Here is a 17,306-nt window from a genome sequence, read left to right as displayed (position 1 = left end):
CATCATCATCACCATAGCAGTAGGTAGGGTTTTTGTATCTAGATAGTAAGAAATGAGAAATTTGTATTCTATACTGTTTCTTATTATACACTTGCTACTTACCAAAATGAAATGCATCGAGGCTTGCTGATTCAGCACATTTGAAAGCTTGATTTATCTCTTTTGCAGATGGTCACATTTCTAATCCTCTTTTAGATGATGAGTTTCCACTCATACGAAGTATTTCATGCTGGATACTTTTGATTCAGAATTTAGTTTTGGCTTACTTTTTTGCATTTTTATATTGATATCATCATCATCACCATATCAGTAGGTAGGTCTTGCAGTGTGTAGTTAAAAGTTTTTGTATCTAGATAGTAAAAAATGAGAAATTTGTATTCTATACTGTTTCTTATTCTACACTTGCTACTTACCAAAATGAAAAGCATCGAGGCTTGCCGATTCAGCACATTTGAAAGCTTGATTTATCTCTTTTGCAGATGGTCACATTTCTAATCCCTCTTTTAGATGTTGCCAATTCAGCACATTTGAAAGCTTGATTTATCTCTTTTGCAGATCGTCACATTTCTAATCCCTCTTTTAGATGATAAGTTTCCACTCATACGAAGTATTTCATGCTGGACACTTTCTCGTTTCAGCAAATTTATTGTTCAGGTATAATGACATATCCATTCCATTGTCCGGTTGTAGTTAAAGATCATTATTGCCTTGATGCATTTCACTTGTATATGCCTATCTTAGGCTGATAAAACGCATGATGAGATGAAGCTTTTGAGTGGGTTTTTTGAATCAAATATTTTAGAGTAAGCTGGATTAGACAGAACATCAGAATTTAATTGTTATGTACTAAGGTAGAAAGACAGGAATGATGCTGGTGCTCTGGAGAAACTCAGATCCACTATTAGTTAATTTCGTCCAATCTCATGGATGAACAAGGGGGTGTCCACTCTACTAGGACGTTGTGTGCTCAATAGATGTCCTATCTGAATGCAAAGCATTATTCAATAAACTGGCTAGAAGTCAGCCGTGATTATAGGGAGCAACATCATGCCTCTAAAATAGCTTAGCTGAACTGAAGTTTGTCAGAAGTGTTTTCTGAACATACAAGTGATACTTTTAAGTGCAGATACTCTGTGAAACATTATTCTCAATGAGTAAGAAATAGAACACGCCCAGAACATCATGAATCATGCACTAGGTGCTCAAGAGAACTTTACAGTGCTCTTCCATGAGTTCATCCAGATCCTAAATCACTTAAAAGCAAGTTAGATGTAGTTCTCTATTGAATCAGGGAATTTTCATCAAACTTACATGCCCATAGGATTTGGCATATAAGGTATCTGATAACACATTGAATACGCCTTTATACTTGAAATATATATACATATATATATATATGTATATGCATAATACATTTGTGATTCATTTCAGATCTGGTAGTATTATGACTTATTTACCTAGATTTTGTGGTTGATAACTAATCTTTCCTTCTATCTCAGGGTATTGGACATCAAAAAGGCTATGAGCAATTTGACAAGGTTCTTATGGGTCTTCTGCGAAGAATATTGGATCCTAACAAGAGGGTGCAAGAGGCTGCTTGTTCAGCTTTTGCTACGCTGGAAGAGGTTATTCTATAATGTTTCCCATTCTTTTTCTAGATGCAGGATGTGGTTTTAATATTTCATTTTTGGTAGTTTTATGAATTGGTAATGGAGGTTTATTAATTTGCAGGAGGCTGCTGAAGAGCTGGCACCACGCTTGGAAATTATTTTGCAGCATCTAATGTGTGCTTTTGGGAAATATCAGGTTGTTTTCTGGACATTGCTTTAACCAAGTTCCTTCGGTAGTACAATAATGATATGTAATTCTGGTTGATTACATAATGAATTTGTGCGTTTCTTTATGCTTTGTATCCTATTATGTATTACTTTGGCTTTGTGGAATTAAAATCTTGTATGATTATACCTAGAGACGGAACCTCAGAATTGTATATGATGCTATTGGAACCTTAGCAGATGCTGTTGGAGAGGAGCTAAATCAGGTATCATCATTATGCTCAAGATAATCTCACCATCCCATTTTCCACCTGCACTTCTTTTGAAGTGATGTTTACATCATTAAAATATATATTTTTAGCCAAAAAAAAAAAAAATTTGATGTTTACATTGTTGTACTGGAAGTTTGTTGCCCTCTTCATTTGTGGAGAAGACAATTAGATGCCAAATCACTGTCTGAATTTGCAGCCCAAGTATCTTGACATTCTGATGCCTCCATTGATTGCAAAGTGGCAACAACTTTCTAATTCAGACAAGGACATCTTTCCGCTTCTGGAGTGTTTTACATCTGTAGCACAGGTATTTTCACTCATTTCTTTTGATCTCAATTGTTGTAGTATTTAAAAAAGATTGTGACTGTGCTATTTGTTCCGATAATAATCAGGCTTTGCCTATTGTTATGAATAAAACTTCTTGATTACCGATAAACAAAATTGTTACGATAATAATCTACTCTAAGCTGTCATTACAGTAACAAATAGCTAAGGGGCATAAGGGGTCTCTTGTTGGAATGCTCGAGTGCCACTGAAGAACTCCACAAGAAAAATTCCATTCACCAGTACTGAAAAACATACTGAAGAGATAATATGGGCAAACAACCACACTATTTGTCCCCAAAGCCATACATTCTCAACAAGGAAAAGTTTGAAAAGTTTTTCTTTTGGTAGAAAGTTTGGGAGTTATCACACGAAGGTCTTCGACTTGAGTTTCAAGTACCAGATCTCTCTTAAATCATCTGTGGTCCTTTAAAAGTAAATCCGCTTGAGCCAACTATGAGTCTATGAGTACGCCGCATATATGGTTAATGTGCCAACCACATGCATTCATACTTTTATAGCCGATATTCTGATCACACAAATAACAACTTGGAGTTGCTGTATTGCGGAAGAATAACAAGTTTTTCTTCTTGCAGGCATTGGGTAATGGATTCTCTCAATTTGCCGAGCCTGTATTTCAGAGGTGCATAAGCATCATCCAGACACAAGAATTGGCAAAGGTCTTAGTATTTTGATATCGACTGTTGATGACTTTGCCGTTTTAATTCATTTGTTTATTTTTTAGCTAATGAATTGGTAATATTTCTTTAAGGTTCTACTTATCACACACACACACACACACACACACATTACCTTGTGGTCTGAAGTTCTCTCTTTATTTTAATGTTAATGTTAATGTTCATTGTTACTTTGGGTTTTTTTAGATATATATATATATATATATATATTTGGATAAGGTTGTTTTAGATGTTAACAGAAAGGCTCATAGACATCAAGTTGGCAATAAGTTTTTTTGATAAGTAATAATATCTCTGTTAAAGAAAAAGAATCAACAGTTAGTGATTCTTACTTTCAAGTCATAGCTTCATCTTGGAAATTCCAATAGTCTGGTTGGGGAAACTTAAGTTGTTTATCGTATAAAAAACAATTGTATCTTGGAAACTCATTGGAAGAGAGACACTCTTTGGCATCGATGCCAACATAGTGCATTAAGTTTATCAACTTCACAATTAAGAGAAGTCACAATATGAAATGCTGCTTGAATCTAGTACGAATTTCAGTGGTATCTTTTGTTTTTTTGATTGGCACTGGGTGTCCGGGAACAACATCCCGACTAATCCTGGGGGTGCGTAGGCCCTCGGCAAGGAGTTTCCTGCAATTGCACCTCAGGTAATTCAAGGAGAAAATCTCCTAGTCCAATAACTTCTAGAGATTGTTTGCACGCAGTGGGATTCAAACCTTAAGACCTGAAGGGAGCATACCTCTAAGTCCAAGGCCTTTACCACTTGAGCCAACCCCTAGGGGTTAAAAAAAATAAAATGTTGTGTCTTCATCACTCAGTGGTATCTTTCATCATTCAGAATCCTGCATATGTTTTGTGCGCTGGTAACATTGGCATAATTTCTGAAAGCCCAACTATTCTGAATTCTTGTGGCATTAGTGTCACTTAAAACTGCATGGCATTACATAAACCTCATAGTGTCCATTCTTCTTTTAAGATATTTGATCCCTGTAAAATATGTTCCAGCTTCTAATTTTTGCAAGATGCTTATTTGAAATTCTACTGCAGGTCGATTCTGTTTCAGCAGGGGTTCAATATGATAAAGAGTTTGTTGTATGCTGTCTTGATCTGCTCTCCGGACTTGCAGAGGGTCTTGGCAGTGGGATAGAGAGTCTGGTACTCTTTTTTCTCTGAATTTTCTGCATCAAGAAAAGATATGAAATAAAGTGTATTGCTTTCTTATCTGCTTGCCTTAGTGGCTTCCCTTATGAGATTTTTTTCTCTCTATAGAAAAAAGTTGTTTTATTCATTAAGAGAGCAACTTCACTCAAAGAAAAAAGAAAGCAACTCCACTCTGAAAACAAGACATAACTAAACATATCTGGCTGTTATCTTATATAATACTGCTAGACAATGGATTGGGATTTACATAAAAATGATTTTATCTTGGAATGAGTAATTATTGGATAGATAGTCATATAGGCGAATGTTTTACACTACAAGGGCCTACTTTCTTCCTTTGTTGTTTACTTATGCCAACTTATGTTTGGGGATGAAAAACATGATTGCTCGTTTGGGAAGTGAGGTGAGATGAGAATTCTGTGAATAGTGGTGAAATGGTTTTGAGTTAAGATGTTTTATTGGGTTTTGAAAAGTGAGAAAAAGTTGAATGAAAATATTATAGAAGTTAAAATATTGTTAGAATATAATTTTTTAATATTATTTTTGTTTTGAAATTTGAAGAAGTAGTATTGTTTTTTGTGTTTTGTTTGGAAGTTTGGGAAAATTGTAATGATTAGGTAATGATTAGATGAAAAAGTTGAAGATTTGAAATTGCAAGTGTTTGTATTTGAGTGATGTTTGGGAGAAATTATGAGAAGTTTTGAGATGAGATGCGATCATCTCACTTCCCAAACAAGCTGTCTTGATAATTTTTCCAAAATTTTCTTTTCGTAGTAGATTGCAAAACGCAAGCTGTCTGTAACAGAGCTGGGATTACATAATTTCTGAATGGAATGTGGATATTCTACATATTAAGAAGATTTAAACATGTGATGGCTTGTACATTGACTTGCTTATACTATTCCTTTCTTCAGGTTTCACATAGTAATTTGAGAGACTTGCTTCTGCAATGTTGCATTGATTATGCTTCTGATGTCCGACAGAGTGCCTTTGCCCTTCTTGGGGACCTGGCGAAAGTAAGTTGAAAATCTTATTCATCAGATGACCTTATTTTACCCCAGCCCTTAGGAGATGTCCTTGTCCGCTTGAGCTGCTTGTTGGATCTGAGGACTTGAACATAAGGCCTTCCCGTGCTCAAAAAGAAAAAAAAAAAAAGGACCTCGGAAAAGCAGTGAGGTACCACAGGGCAACAAGGCTATGGGACATGGACCATAGTGTTGTTTTTTTCTTTCAATAAAAAAATATAAAGACTTTCTATGTTCATAAAGAAAAAAAAAGGACTTCTCGAAAAAAGCAGCAGCGGGGTACTGCAGGCAACAAGGCTACTGGTTCTAGAGGACCTTTAAATTTTGTTGTGCTAAGGTAATTATCTGTCTGAATCTTTGATGCATATTAGTGTCCATTGATTTTGATTAGGTATGCCCTGTTCATTTACAACCCCGTCTGTCCGAATTTCTTGATGTTGCAGTGAAGCAACTGGTAAGTAAAACATATTTCATGGTGTTTACTTTTATGCAGTACCTTGGTAGACCTTTTTATCTATGTAACATTTGTGCTGTACAGAGCACTCCTAATCTAAAGGATACTCTTTCCGTTGCAAATAATGCATGTTGGGCCATCGGGGAATTAGCGGTTAAGGTATGCTAAGCTCTTTATACTCCATTAAATTACTCTTAGCTTTTGCTGATTTCAAGTTTAGGTAACTTTGGGTTTTTCCCCCTAATATCATTTTAACCGTCGGATTAAGTGCTGGGGACCTGAAATAAATGTCTAGGTGATTAATCCACATTGTCCAGAGTTTTTCATTATTGATCTACAACCTTTTCTCAGGCTCTTTGGGTGGTTCCCTTTGTCATTTAGAATTCCTGGGTTTCACTAATCATTACTTCAGTGGCCTACTTCATCTGATAGACAAAGGACTTATTAAGGTTTGCAAAATATGTCAAATGATGGGCTTGCACTCAAGCAATATGATCATGGAGATACCACATTATGGAAGACTCGCATGTGATCTTGGATTCATACGTCTTTGTTTTGCCACAGACAAATTTGAGTGTATGACCATTATATAATCTCCCTCCAGCCCATATGTTTAGTTCTGAAAACAGTAGTCATAACTATATGGATGCTTCTTGGCTTTGTGTTTCTTTATCAATCGTGAACAAAGTCATGGACTTCGTTCACCATGCCATAAAGCACTTAACTAATTGTGATTTTGAATTTCAGGTCCGTCAAGAAATCGCTCCAGTTGTTTTGACAGTTATTTCATGCTTAGTCCCAATACTTCAACATGCAGAGGTAATTATCTGTTTCATTTTTGTCTGTTTATGTGTGCACGTATTGTAGAACATTTGTCATCCTCAGTTGCATTTTCTTGATCCTGAGTAGGAACTCAACAAGTCACTCATAGAAAATAGTGCTATAACACTTGGGAGGGTTGCCTGGGTTTGTCCAGAGCTTGTGGCACCACATATGGAACATTTCATGGAACCATGGTGCAGTGCTTTGTCTATGTAAGTAGTTCTTTGCCTGCACTGATGAATGAAACTTATTTGCGTCAATACCTTTTGTGTGTCAACAAGTGTTTTGTCAAGAAGTTCCTGATGAAGGTAATCAAACTCTAGCAACAAGACTTTAGAATTCAAAGCTTCCTTAGTTGTTTGACTTGCGTTTCTTTTTGTCACAACTAAATGAGAGCTTTCAGAACTTATATTCATGGCAATAAAGTGATCAAGAGGGAAAACTGGGCGTTCTCCAAAGGCTTCAATTGTGAAGTGGTTATACTTGGGTTAAATGATTTCGTACAATTCAGCATTTAGTATATCCACTCCAAACTTTTTAGTCTCATCTGTTTATGCCATTGTTGACATGGTCCTTGCTTGAGCAATGTTTATTTTTTTTAAGATGAGCTCAGAATAATAATCCTTGCTTACAGGCCTTCGTTTTCTCATAAATAAATTTATTCATGCAGGATACGTGATGATGTTGAAAAGGAGGAAGCTTTCAGGGGTCTATGTGCAATGGTATACATCTGCTTGCTCAAAAAATTATATTTTTAAATATCAGTCATTAAAAAGGTTCCACGGGCTGTTGTAAATGATGTCAGGTTAAAGTAAATCCATCAGGGGCGTTAGGTTCACTAGTTTTCATGTGCAAAGCAATTGCAAGTTGGCATGTAAGAATGGCTCGCCTTCCTTTAGAGATCAATCTTATTGTTCTGATTCCTAATAAAAACTCAACGGTGTTACTTTTCCTATGTCAATAGGAAATAAGGAGTGAAGATCTCCATAATGATGTTAGCCAGGTGTTGCATGGTTATAAACAGGTTAGCTTTGATTTTTTTTTCTGTGGCTCCTTTATAGAATTATGCAATTACCTTTATGTTTCCAGCTTCAATTTACGTCATGGTGCTAATAATTCTTCAATAGGCTTGGTTGAATTATTTGCAATACCTAATTGTTTCATCTATTTGTAAGACATGTTATTGTTAAGACTATACCATATTGATTTTCTTACATCAACACATGATTTGGCAGATGCTTATAAATGGAGTGTGGGACCAATGTATGTCTGCTTTGGAGCCCCCTGTGAAGGACAAGCTGTCAAAGTATCTAGTGTAATAAGTTTCTTACGGCAGATGTATTTTCTCTGCTGGCTCTCTTCTGCAGTGTGCTTATTCAGAGTTTTGTGTCTGCATCATTACTGCCGGTCATCTATCAACTGTCCGATATTTTATTGCGGTCATGATTAACCAAAGCAAAGTCCGGCCCTATCTTCTCGGTGAAGCATCGTATTGACCCAATTCATTAAAGCTTGGAGTTAGCGAACTTGCTCTTCAGAACCTTAAAAAGGAATGGTCATATCTAGACAGCATTTGTTTTGAGAAAAATGAAGCCACTTAGGGTTGGGACATGGATATGGTGTTGTACAGGGGTGCAGCTTTCTAAGTTTTGAGATAGAGTGTTCATTTTTTCCTATATCTATAAAAAGACTAAATATTTATCAATCGGTCTCTGGAGTCATCACTGTTATTACCTTTTCTGGGCTTAAGAATTCTCTATAGTTGATGAACTTTCAGTGGATAGGATGTGTTTCCACAGATTTTGTACTAGGTGTTTCATTTTTTACTAGGGGCTTGACATGTGATCTTGTTGGACTGTAATCTTTATATCGAGATGGGAGTCATTATTCTTGCTGTGCATTCAGCAGCAGTTTGGATTCGAGTTGTGGCCTTGTGGGAGGATTAATTACTCCATAACGATGGTTTTTATAAATTATTGGATTGCATTTTTACTCAACATAACTATGCAATGTTGTTTTCTCCAGTTTGTGAATTTTTTAAGGTACCTTTTCCCGTTGTGATCCGATGCTTTGTGACATCTGTGCTCTCCAGTTCCACGCACATACGCCCGCCCGCGCGCGCACATACATATATAGTTGTATATATATCTTACACCTGTGGGTTGACGAATAGATGCGTATCATCGATAACTTCAGCCCAGATGCCCAACGATAGCACATACATAGTTTAAAGCCTACACAAATCTTAAATTCTAGGAAGAAAGGAAAATTTCAAGCTCACACTTCCAATGGGCTGCTAACTCTTCCACTAATCTCAACGAAAAGCAAATATTCTCACTTCCCAGCCTTCTTCCTACAGGAAAAGTAGTACTGTTCATAGTTTAAAAGTTTTTACTTTTATGCAGCTAGAGTTTGCTTCTTGATTACGCGCAAGAAGGCCGCCACGGTTTTCTGATTGTTGTCTGTTTATCTGTGGACAAACGTTGTTGGGTATAAAAATGAGTCTAGAGAAACTGAATCCATGAGAGAGTCAAAAGTAGTATGCCATGGGACTAGGTGAATTGACTAGATGCCGGCAAAGGCAAAGATACAAAAGAAGAGAAGTAAAGCCAAAAGGGCAAGAGACGCGATCAAGAAGGGAACTTTTTTCCAGAAACCATGCAATGTTCATCTTCTCCGACCTCACATCCACATTTTTAATCACTGTAATAGAGAGTACGAGAAACTTTGGGAGCTATAGACGTAATTATTGTCGAATCACGTAAATCTTGATATGTTTTTATTTACTATGTAAACTATAGATAAGTATCCAAGCACCGCACCACATTTCGAATATCTTTATGGATTATTCAATTGTACTGTTAACATCCGGCCTCGATGGAAAAATGAATTAGAACAAAATCTTTGATGAAACGACATTGACATAGATCAAGAAAATAAACATTTAGTTAATGATCCCATGTATCTGCAAAATCAATGACGGATTTGCCATGGATACGGCTCTTAAATAGTAGTTCTTCTATATACAGTCAGTAGATACAACCGGCATGCAGTCGTCCATGCCACGTTAGATTTAAAATGAATTCTTCCTCTCTCATCAGCTCTCTCTCTCATCAGCTAGGTCTTTCTCTCTCATCAGCTCGGTCTCTCTCTCATCAAGTGTCTCCACGTCAGTTACGTTTGCACGCCGTTTGCACCACGCGCTTGCAACAAGCGATTTTCCTTAAATAGATTATTCAGACAAGAACAACTTCACTAAACGATTTACTCAACGCGTTAGTCGGTGCTTCAGAGTGGGTGTAATCAATGCGCTTAAAACACGGAGAAGAAAGGCTTCAATATTTCAAACCACGTATCAAGATTGAAACAAACTTTATGCTTCTTGGATTCTTCATTTCTTTGTTTAAGTTCTTCAATCATAGGCAGCCTTTACTACAATGTAAATCTCATGTGTTTCCTAAATCCTAAATGATGCATAAATTTTCTGGAAAATCTGAGCATATTTCGGTTACTTTCTGTGGCCTGCCGGCCATGAGATTGAGGCCTGTTCTAGAAAGTTATTTTTAAAATAATTGGCTTGATCTTGACGATTATTAGTTTGACATATATTTTTTGGCCTTTAGTGTCATGATTTTTACTACATTATGGACCATATTTTAATGATTTTTGACTGTAAATAATACTGATGAGCGCGTTTTAGTTGGCAAGCCAATCACACACACACACACACATGTTGTACTTCGTGTATATATGAATATATTGGCTGGAATACATGCGGCCTAGTGCTGGTTTCAGGTATCAAGAAATATATTGTATCAATCTTCCAGGATAATGTTCAATGGTTTTTGAGTCGATTGCCAGCACAGGTTTCTACACATATGTTTCTCCAATGGGGGACATGCAATCTTGTGGTTGGAGGAACTGATTCCGGGCTGCTGCCATTTCTATTCTCTCCCATCTTTCCTTCCTCTTGATCTTTTCTTGTTGAGCTCTGGATTCTCTCAGGTCGATTTCTTCGAGGCATTCGGAGTAGAAAATAGGATCTATTTCTTCCAGCATTGCCTTCACATTTTCTGTCAATTGTCGGACGCTTTTGCTCCAATGCCATTTGAGGTTTTTCTCTACGCCTTCAACAATTATAGGAAATACCTCTTCTACTGCCAGTGATGCCATCGTCACAAACTGCTCATTGTTCCATACATAAAGTGCCCGCTCAGCAACCTAGGCGTACAATATTACAGAACATTGTCGGTCAGGAATTGCAAAAACAGAAGATCTTAGGTAGCGTTAGAGCAAAAATAAAAGAATAAGAAAGAAAGAAGGTAGTTTTATCCTCTTTTTCCAGGAAAAAACAACAAAGGAAACCATTCAGTCACAAGACCTTTCCCCACAAGAAAGTCCTTAAAACTCAATAAAAGAAACAAAGATTTTAAGGAGAAATAGCTATGAGAGATCAGAAATTGTATAATTGAGCTTACCAGTGAGTTCCCACTGTTCAAACATATTGTAATCTGTGTGCACATAGGCAGTGCCAACTTCCTATACTGATCAGGATCTAAGTTGTCCACCAGTTCCTCCAATTCCCCTATTAGCAAAACTTCCTTCTGACAATTGGTGACAGGCCAATACCTCAAAAGTCCTCTAACAACAACCCCTCCAAGCACAGGCTCCTTCTGTACAAACTGAGAAACACAGTAAGCCAGCTGCCTATGGAAAGACTGCATTCCCTTGGTCTTGTGCAAAGGAATTAGCACTCTCATTAAGAACAACTTGTGCTCTTCTTTGAGTGGAACCGTAAAGCCATTGATGATAGTTCCCCATATCTCAAGGAGCTCCCCGACGCCACAGTGCCTCTCAGTCTCAAATATATAGTGCAACAACACATTGTTCATTGATTTCCGCATGAATGAACGATAGAAAGTGAATCTCAAATATATCCGGTGGTATATGTTCTTCAAGTTCTCGCGTTCCCTCGGGTCTTCAGATTGGAAAAGAGAGAGGAGATTGAGAAGGAAATGATGGTCTACATGCTCTCGAAGTATCTCAGGATCTGTGCTGATGACTAGTCGTAGGAGAATATCATAAACAACTTGGAGATGAGACCATGTTGGTGAAAAAGAAGAAACCGGGTCTTCATCATCAGGTAAATCAGGTGTGATATTGAAGAGGTTGGAAGGTGGAGGGAGTGGCCGAAAAAGGTTGGTCGATAGCATGGACATGAGAGGCGCTAAAATTTGTTTATTCAGTGGTTTCTTCGACTTCATGGTGGATAGGAGCTCAGAGAGCTTTACCCGCTTAAGATCTCGCCGTGAAGGAGATTCACGAGGATCGGTAAAGGTGAAGATGTCGGTACAGAAAGAGATACTAGAAATAATTTCTTCGTTTTCAGCACTGGATAGATGCTTGGCAAGCGTACGTATAGGTTTATTCTTTGAATCTATTTCGAAGAGGTGCTGAAGGGTGGCAGGTTTTTTCTTTGGAGATGCAGTTGGGGAGTTTCTTTGAACATCCATCATGCCTCTCTTCTCTTTCTCCTTGCTTCCTCTGATCTCTAAGTACGCCTGCTAGTCATGCGAGGCGGTTGTGTTGTTTGGAATGGTTTGATTATATTTCTTCCTGGTGCTAAAGAAATAAAGTTTTTGACATTTCCCATGTTATCTCTGTTGCCTTTTGGGTTCTGAAGAAAGGCCGAAAATCCAGCGATGTTCTATAGGCAAGAAATGTTGTAATCTCCGACCCTTGATGGGGTGTCGAATTTTCATAGGCACTTGTCTGGTAAAGCGACAAAGTGTTTTCCGGATGTTAATTTCTTGTAGTTGAACTTGTTCCTCATCTGGGTGAATGCCACGTGGCCTTTTTCTGCTTATTGTCAGTTGGTGATCGTGAATCACGTACAGCTTCTGTCAACTCATAAGTATTGGCAGCAGGAGGGCATTTTTGCTTTCTTTTTCTCAGCACGGCAAAAGGACACCATCATTATTAGTTACATGTGCGGTATGCATGTGGCTTGCCAACCATCGGTCTGGACATTTTGAATCAGAGGGCCGCATAATCAACTGGGAGCTTGACTTAATTTGCACCAAATTGTCTTTCCATTCGACTGTTTGGTGCAATTTGTAACATAAAGTACTGTAGCAGAATAGATTAAGCATCATATCTGGTGGACTTCCAAATAAACTTAAAAAGAACACCCACCCCCATATTACATTACCACAAAACTCCCCGAGCACTTCATGTACATTGATTTTTGGAAAAGAACTAAGATTAGCCAACACCTGTTTTTTTTCCCTTTTATTTGACCAAGCCAAAAGAGACTCAAGTGCCCTAAACATGGTTCATTAGTTCCATCCTGGTGTAGATCTCATAAACCAAAGGGCTAGAACTCTCAGAAGCAGGGAACATGAAATTGTAAAGCTTTCAAATGAACATACCAACTCTATTAAAGAGATGATATGGTCCATATATATCAACAAGATCAATCTGAAATATACACTAATACACATCTTGGTAACAAAGACCTTCTAAAGTTCCCGTGTAGTACCTGTACAATTTCTCATGTTTTGACAGCTTTAGTAGACACCTACAGTTAATCCCTAGCCTTCCAATTTGAAAAACTCATATGCCTAAGTGATTCCAGCGATCTCTAGTACTAGTTTATATTAAGGTACAAGCAGAAACAAACCTTGCACCTATCTAGTATTGAATTTCACCATTCAGAGGTAAAGAAACCAAAAGCAACGAGAAAATTTTACTGACAAAGGCTAGTTCCATTCATGCTTATAAGCTGAAGTGGTGATGTGCAGTTCTATAGATATCTGGAAGGTCAGAACACGTTGAGAACCCAAACGATCTTGTTAATGCCAAAAAATAGCACAATGGATGGGAAGGGGAGAAAAAGTCAATCTCGGCCCACTGCGATGATTCGGGCCTCAATTAGTATGGTTTAGAGCCCCTGGAGGCAACTTGGTACGGCTGTACGACGCCCATACGTATATCCATGCCAGTGAATAGGAGATAAATGCAAGGAAAATAAAAGAGATGGAGACACAAATTTACGTGGTTCGGCATAATGCCTACGTCCACAGGTTGTTTGGGAGGTAAATTCACTATAATATGATTTTTTTACAGTCTCTCATGATCTGTCATTCTCGTTATACAATGAAAGTCCAGGATATATTATTTGGAGGAGATATTCTCTCTGGAGTTCTTGTCGCTAGGTTGAAAAAGCTGAAAAAGAAGTCAAAGTAGTCGTCAGCCCTGAGTTTGGAAGAAGTCCCTCTTTTTCTTCTGCCCCTTTCATTCTTTACGTCACATCTCTCACTCATTTATGTCACATCTCCCCTTTTCCTCACGACACCCTTTTTTTTTCTCAGCCTTCTCCTTTATTCATTTTTTATCACTTTTCTTTTGATGAGACTCCTACTCTTGGGCTGGGCTTGGAAGGCCATATTGGATCTGAGATATTTTATCCCCTTCACATTTCTTTAATTCTCTACCTGTATTCACATTTCTTTAATTCTCTAGGTGTATTCATGGCATGGCTGCATAACAAAGCCCCATCCATTGTCACAGCGAATAAGCTGATGATCATGGCCTTGAAAGAAGCAAGAGCTCAAACCACAAAAATTACCAGGGTAGGCCGAGGAATACACAGCAAAATTACTCCAGATGTACCCATGGGTAACTTGCATTGCCGACGTCAACCACAAACCACTTTGAAAAGTTTACATTCGGATCGTGACAATTCCCATAAAAAAGCAAGAAGAATTGAAGACACTTCGAGCAGTATAAGCAATCGATGCCACAATGGTCAAAACCAGCACTGCTATTAATCTAGAGAAACCACCTTCTAAAACTGGGTTAGCTAATTTCAGATAGCCAATAAACAGAGCCGGGTGAGCATGCGCGCGCGCGCCCGCATTCCTTATGAATGAATTAATTATCATCCCTCTTGTGGGGTCAGAAAATAAAGTTTGTGTCAAGTTTATCCTCGTCATCTATTCGCTGCAAAATTAATTTCTTTTCGAAAATCAGCATTCCAAGTCGATCTGTATCTTCTCAAATAAATAAGTTTCCATCAATTGACGTCACACACATACAGAAATACCGTCAAAAAATGGGGGAGCCAAAGGCAAAGGATGAAGCAATTACTTTCCATGAGTTTATACATGAAGGTAACTGGAATGCATTGGGCTTTCATGCACATAAGAAAAAACAAAAGGCGTAGAAAATACAAGATGAAAATAAAACTTAACAAAGATCTTACCTCTTGTTTGGTTAACAATCCAAGAGAAAGACAAACCCATAAGGCCATAGCGATCGGTTTGATTCCAATTTTATGCAATAAAGAAGAAGAAGAAGAAGAAGAAGAAGATGCAAATCATGGGCGAGAGCTGAGAGAAGCTACAGCGGTTGAGGTAGCGAAGCGTCGAAGGCAACATCTACACCTTGGTCCTTGACCCTTGCATGTTTCCACTGTCAGCGAGCCTCGTAAAGTTGTGCATACGTGACCCATCGTAGCATGAGATCGCGAGTCCGAAGTCGTAATTAACGAAGTTTTTTTTAAAAATAAAAAATTATTTTAGTGACGAAGTCGTGTCGTAGCAGTCTATTCCCACAACTCAAAATGACAAAAACCAAAGACAACCACAGCCATAGCCAATTACTTTTTTAAAAAATGCAATAGATATAAAGAGAATCAATAAAAATAAATTTATAAATTGATGTGACATTATATGATATATTACATTATAAAATTATTTTATCGTATATTAGAGTGTAAAATTACTTTTGTTGTAAAGTAAATCTAACTTATCATATGAAATCAAATCAATTTATAAATTTATTTTTATAAAATCTTTTTGTAACTATAACATCTCGCTTCCTTTTTTTTTTTTTCTTTTTCTTTTCTTCAATTATAGCATATGTGATTATCAAATCTTATTATTTAGACATGCATATATAGTGTCTTATTGAAAAAATTGATTATGAACTTCCATCTTGATCAAAGTCTATTATGGATTTATAATACATGTATTGATCTATTAAAAAGTATTTTATTTCTATTTTAAACTCTGTTTATTATCTTTCTCCGAAGGAAGAAAAAAAATATACATAGTAAAAAAATTATGTTATTACATTTTTAACTCGACTCGACTCCCAAGAGTAAATTTCTTGTTTCACCATTATTATTGGGGAAGCTTAGGCTAAATGTTAAAAAAATCTTAAAATTCAATTATAAAAAAAGAAAAAATTATATATTTATAACTTATAAGTCCTTATTTTTTACACAATCAACACACTGCTGATGTGGAAGTAATTTTAGCTATGTTAAAAACTAATTTATGTTTTAATTTTTTTTAAAATTATAATAAGTCCCACATAAGGCACGTTTAGATAGTGAGATGAGATAAAATAAGTTGAGATGATTTGTGAATAGTAATAAAATTATATTAGATAAGACAAAACGATATGAGATGAGATGGAACGACGCCTATATCTAACGGCCCTATAAGTAATGTACGTGCTAACACACCGAGTTTATAATTATGTAGTGCAAAACTCATTAAACAAGGGAATTTTCGTTGATCTCTAACTTTTTTGAGTGGAAGGAAAAATACTTGGAATTTAATATCTGACATTCACTAAACTATCTATGTTATTGAATTTTATAAAAAAAAAAAAAAGAAGTAAATACTGACAGCTGTTGATTTCTCTTATTAGAAAAGAATTCTAATGAGGATAAAGAAATTGAGTCCCAAAGAAAAAGAAACACTCAAACTACGTACAGTGGTAAGACTCCTAGTCCTATATATCCTCTCTCTGATTCGTATCCATAAAAACACCTGCCTGCCATTGAAGATCCACATCAAGACCCAACAGCAAAACTGTTTTCTTTTTTTCCCCAATGCAGTCTCACACCAATTTATCACACGCTTATTCCCAAAGTTTTCTTCTGCATAACGGCTTCAAGTCCCCCGCGGAGCTCCCAATCTCCAACCTAGAGTGTATTAGGATGCAGTGCTCTATGGAGTATACCAGCCTGAAGGACCTGCTGCCGGAGAGAAGGACCTACTCGAGCTGGTACAGCGAGATCCCGATCAAGAACCCGCTGGTCAAGCACGCCGCTCTTGCTTATCTCCAGCCCATGTCGACGCCTATGCGCGAGAAGGGCTTGTTCAGGAGGCTCAGGGAGCAATGTTGCTCGTGCCAGAGCGGGTGCTTTGGGGTGTTTACTTGGCTTTGCGACGCCGTTTCGAGTATTAAGCTTACGTCTCGGGTGGAAGTATCAGGGGTTGAATACAATGCCGAGGATGAAGATCATCAGCAAGACGAGAAACATCAAATGAGCTGAGAGAGAGAGAGAGAGAGAGAGAGGGACTTTTTTGCAACTTTTGGGGTTTGACCGGTGGCCAGATAGGAGTCTTTTTTATTTTTTTTAATAATCTTTTCAAATCATAAGATTGATTTATTTTTACTTGGTTAATATTTTTAGGAGGTTGATCATGTACATTTGTAGAGATTTACAGGTTGTCCCCTAAGAATTAAATATATTATTCAATCATTTTTTATGAGAGATAAGACATATATCATTGAAGATTTGCCTTGAATTATTTGTTTAATTGGCTACATTCCAATTTATGTTATAGAGATAGATAAAATACTAATAGATATATATAGATATATATATATATACAAGATTTATCCTATATATAAGAATTTACAGACAGTTTGAATTTTGTAAATTAAATCATGCGACATCTATAATAT

At 37.0% G+C, this 17,306-nt stretch overlaps 3 protein-coding genes and 1 long non-coding RNA gene across 4 annotated transcripts in view; 2 read left to right on the top strand and 2 right to left on the bottom strand.

Annotated features, from left to right (window-relative positions):
* The window catches only part of LOC121257520 (transportin-1-like), a 22,150-nt gene extending 13,617 nt beyond the window's left edge, over positions 1–8,533 (top strand). Inside the window, exons 14-29 of the mRNA XM_041158540.1 lie at positions 556–654; positions 1,500–1,625; positions 1,732–1,806; positions 1,970–2,041; positions 2,244–2,354; positions 2,968–3,051; positions 4,122–4,229; positions 5,150–5,251; positions 5,652–5,714; positions 5,799–5,873; positions 6,462–6,533; positions 6,624–6,748; positions 7,207–7,258; positions 7,342–7,410; positions 7,501–7,560; positions 7,772–8,533. Of these exons, the coding sequence (XP_041014474.1) occupies positions 556–654; positions 1,500–1,625; positions 1,732–1,806; positions 1,970–2,041; positions 2,244–2,354; positions 2,968–3,051; positions 4,122–4,229; positions 5,150–5,251; positions 5,652–5,714; positions 5,799–5,873; positions 6,462–6,533; positions 6,624–6,748; positions 7,207–7,258; positions 7,342–7,410; positions 7,501–7,560; positions 7,772–7,855 (1,377 nt within the window). The 3' untranslated portion in view covers positions 7,856–8,533. The remainder of the gene's footprint in view (positions 1–555; positions 655–1,499; positions 1,626–1,731; positions 1,807–1,969; positions 2,042–2,243; positions 2,355–2,967; positions 3,052–4,121; positions 4,230–5,149; positions 5,252–5,651; positions 5,715–5,798; positions 5,874–6,461; positions 6,534–6,623; positions 6,749–7,206; positions 7,259–7,341; positions 7,411–7,500; positions 7,561–7,771) is intronic.
* LOC121257523 overlaps positions 1–17,306 on the bottom strand; it is a 27,978-nt gene extending 10,672 nt beyond the window's left edge. Inside the window, exons 1-2 of the long non-coding RNA XR_005939226.1 lie at positions 17,296–17,306; positions 13,293–13,297 (exon numbers count right to left, since the gene is read on the bottom strand). This is a non-coding gene — a long non-coding RNA (uncharacterized LOC121257523). The remainder of the gene's footprint in view (positions 1–13,292; positions 13,298–17,295) is intronic.
* LOC121257521 (serine/threonine protein phosphatase 2A 57 kDa regulatory subunit B' beta isoform-like) lies at positions 10,311–12,341 on the bottom strand. The gene is made up of 2 exons (XM_041158542.1): positions 11,015–12,341; positions 10,311–10,757 (listed from the first exon to the last, which is right to left on the bottom strand). Exons 1-2 carry the CDS (start codon positions 12,050–12,052, stop codon positions 10,407–10,409), a joined length of 1,389 nt encoding a protein of 462 aa, XP_041014476.1. The 5' UTR covers positions 12,053–12,341; the 3' UTR covers positions 10,311–10,406.
* Positions 16,320–16,896, top strand: LOC121257522. The gene has a single exon (XM_041158543.1). The coding sequence runs from the start codon at positions 16,444–16,446 to the stop codon at positions 16,888–16,890; it is 447 nt and encodes a 148-aa protein (XP_041014477.1). The 5' UTR covers positions 16,320–16,443; the 3' UTR covers positions 16,891–16,896.

This window comes from Juglans microcarpa x Juglans regia, chromosome 3S (genome assembly GCF_004785595.1).
Source record: "Juglans microcarpa x Juglans regia isolate MS1-56 chromosome 3S, Jm3101_v1.0, whole genome shotgun sequence".
In the NCBI taxonomy this organism is placed as follows: Eukaryota; Viridiplantae; Streptophyta; class Magnoliopsida; order Fagales; family Juglandaceae; genus Juglans; species Juglans microcarpa x Juglans regia.
The sequence above is the reverse complement of the archived record's forward strand: the minus strand, read 5'-3'. Positions and strand labels throughout refer to the sequence as shown.

Bases quoted from the DNA above. Each gene is read 5' to 3' on its own strand.
- LOC121257522 (XM_041158543.1), top strand. From the start codon at position 16,444: ATGCAGTCTCACACCAATTTATCACACGCTTATTCCCAAAGTTTTCTT.
- LOC121257521 (XM_041158542.1), bottom strand. From the start codon at position 12,052: ATGATGGATGTTCAAAGAAACTCCCCAACTGCATCTCCAAAGAAAAAA. The intron at 10,758-11,014 runs GTAAGCTCAATT...TTGTACGCCTAG, and splicing joins TGAACAGTGGGAACTCACTG to GTTGCTGAGCGGGCACTTTA.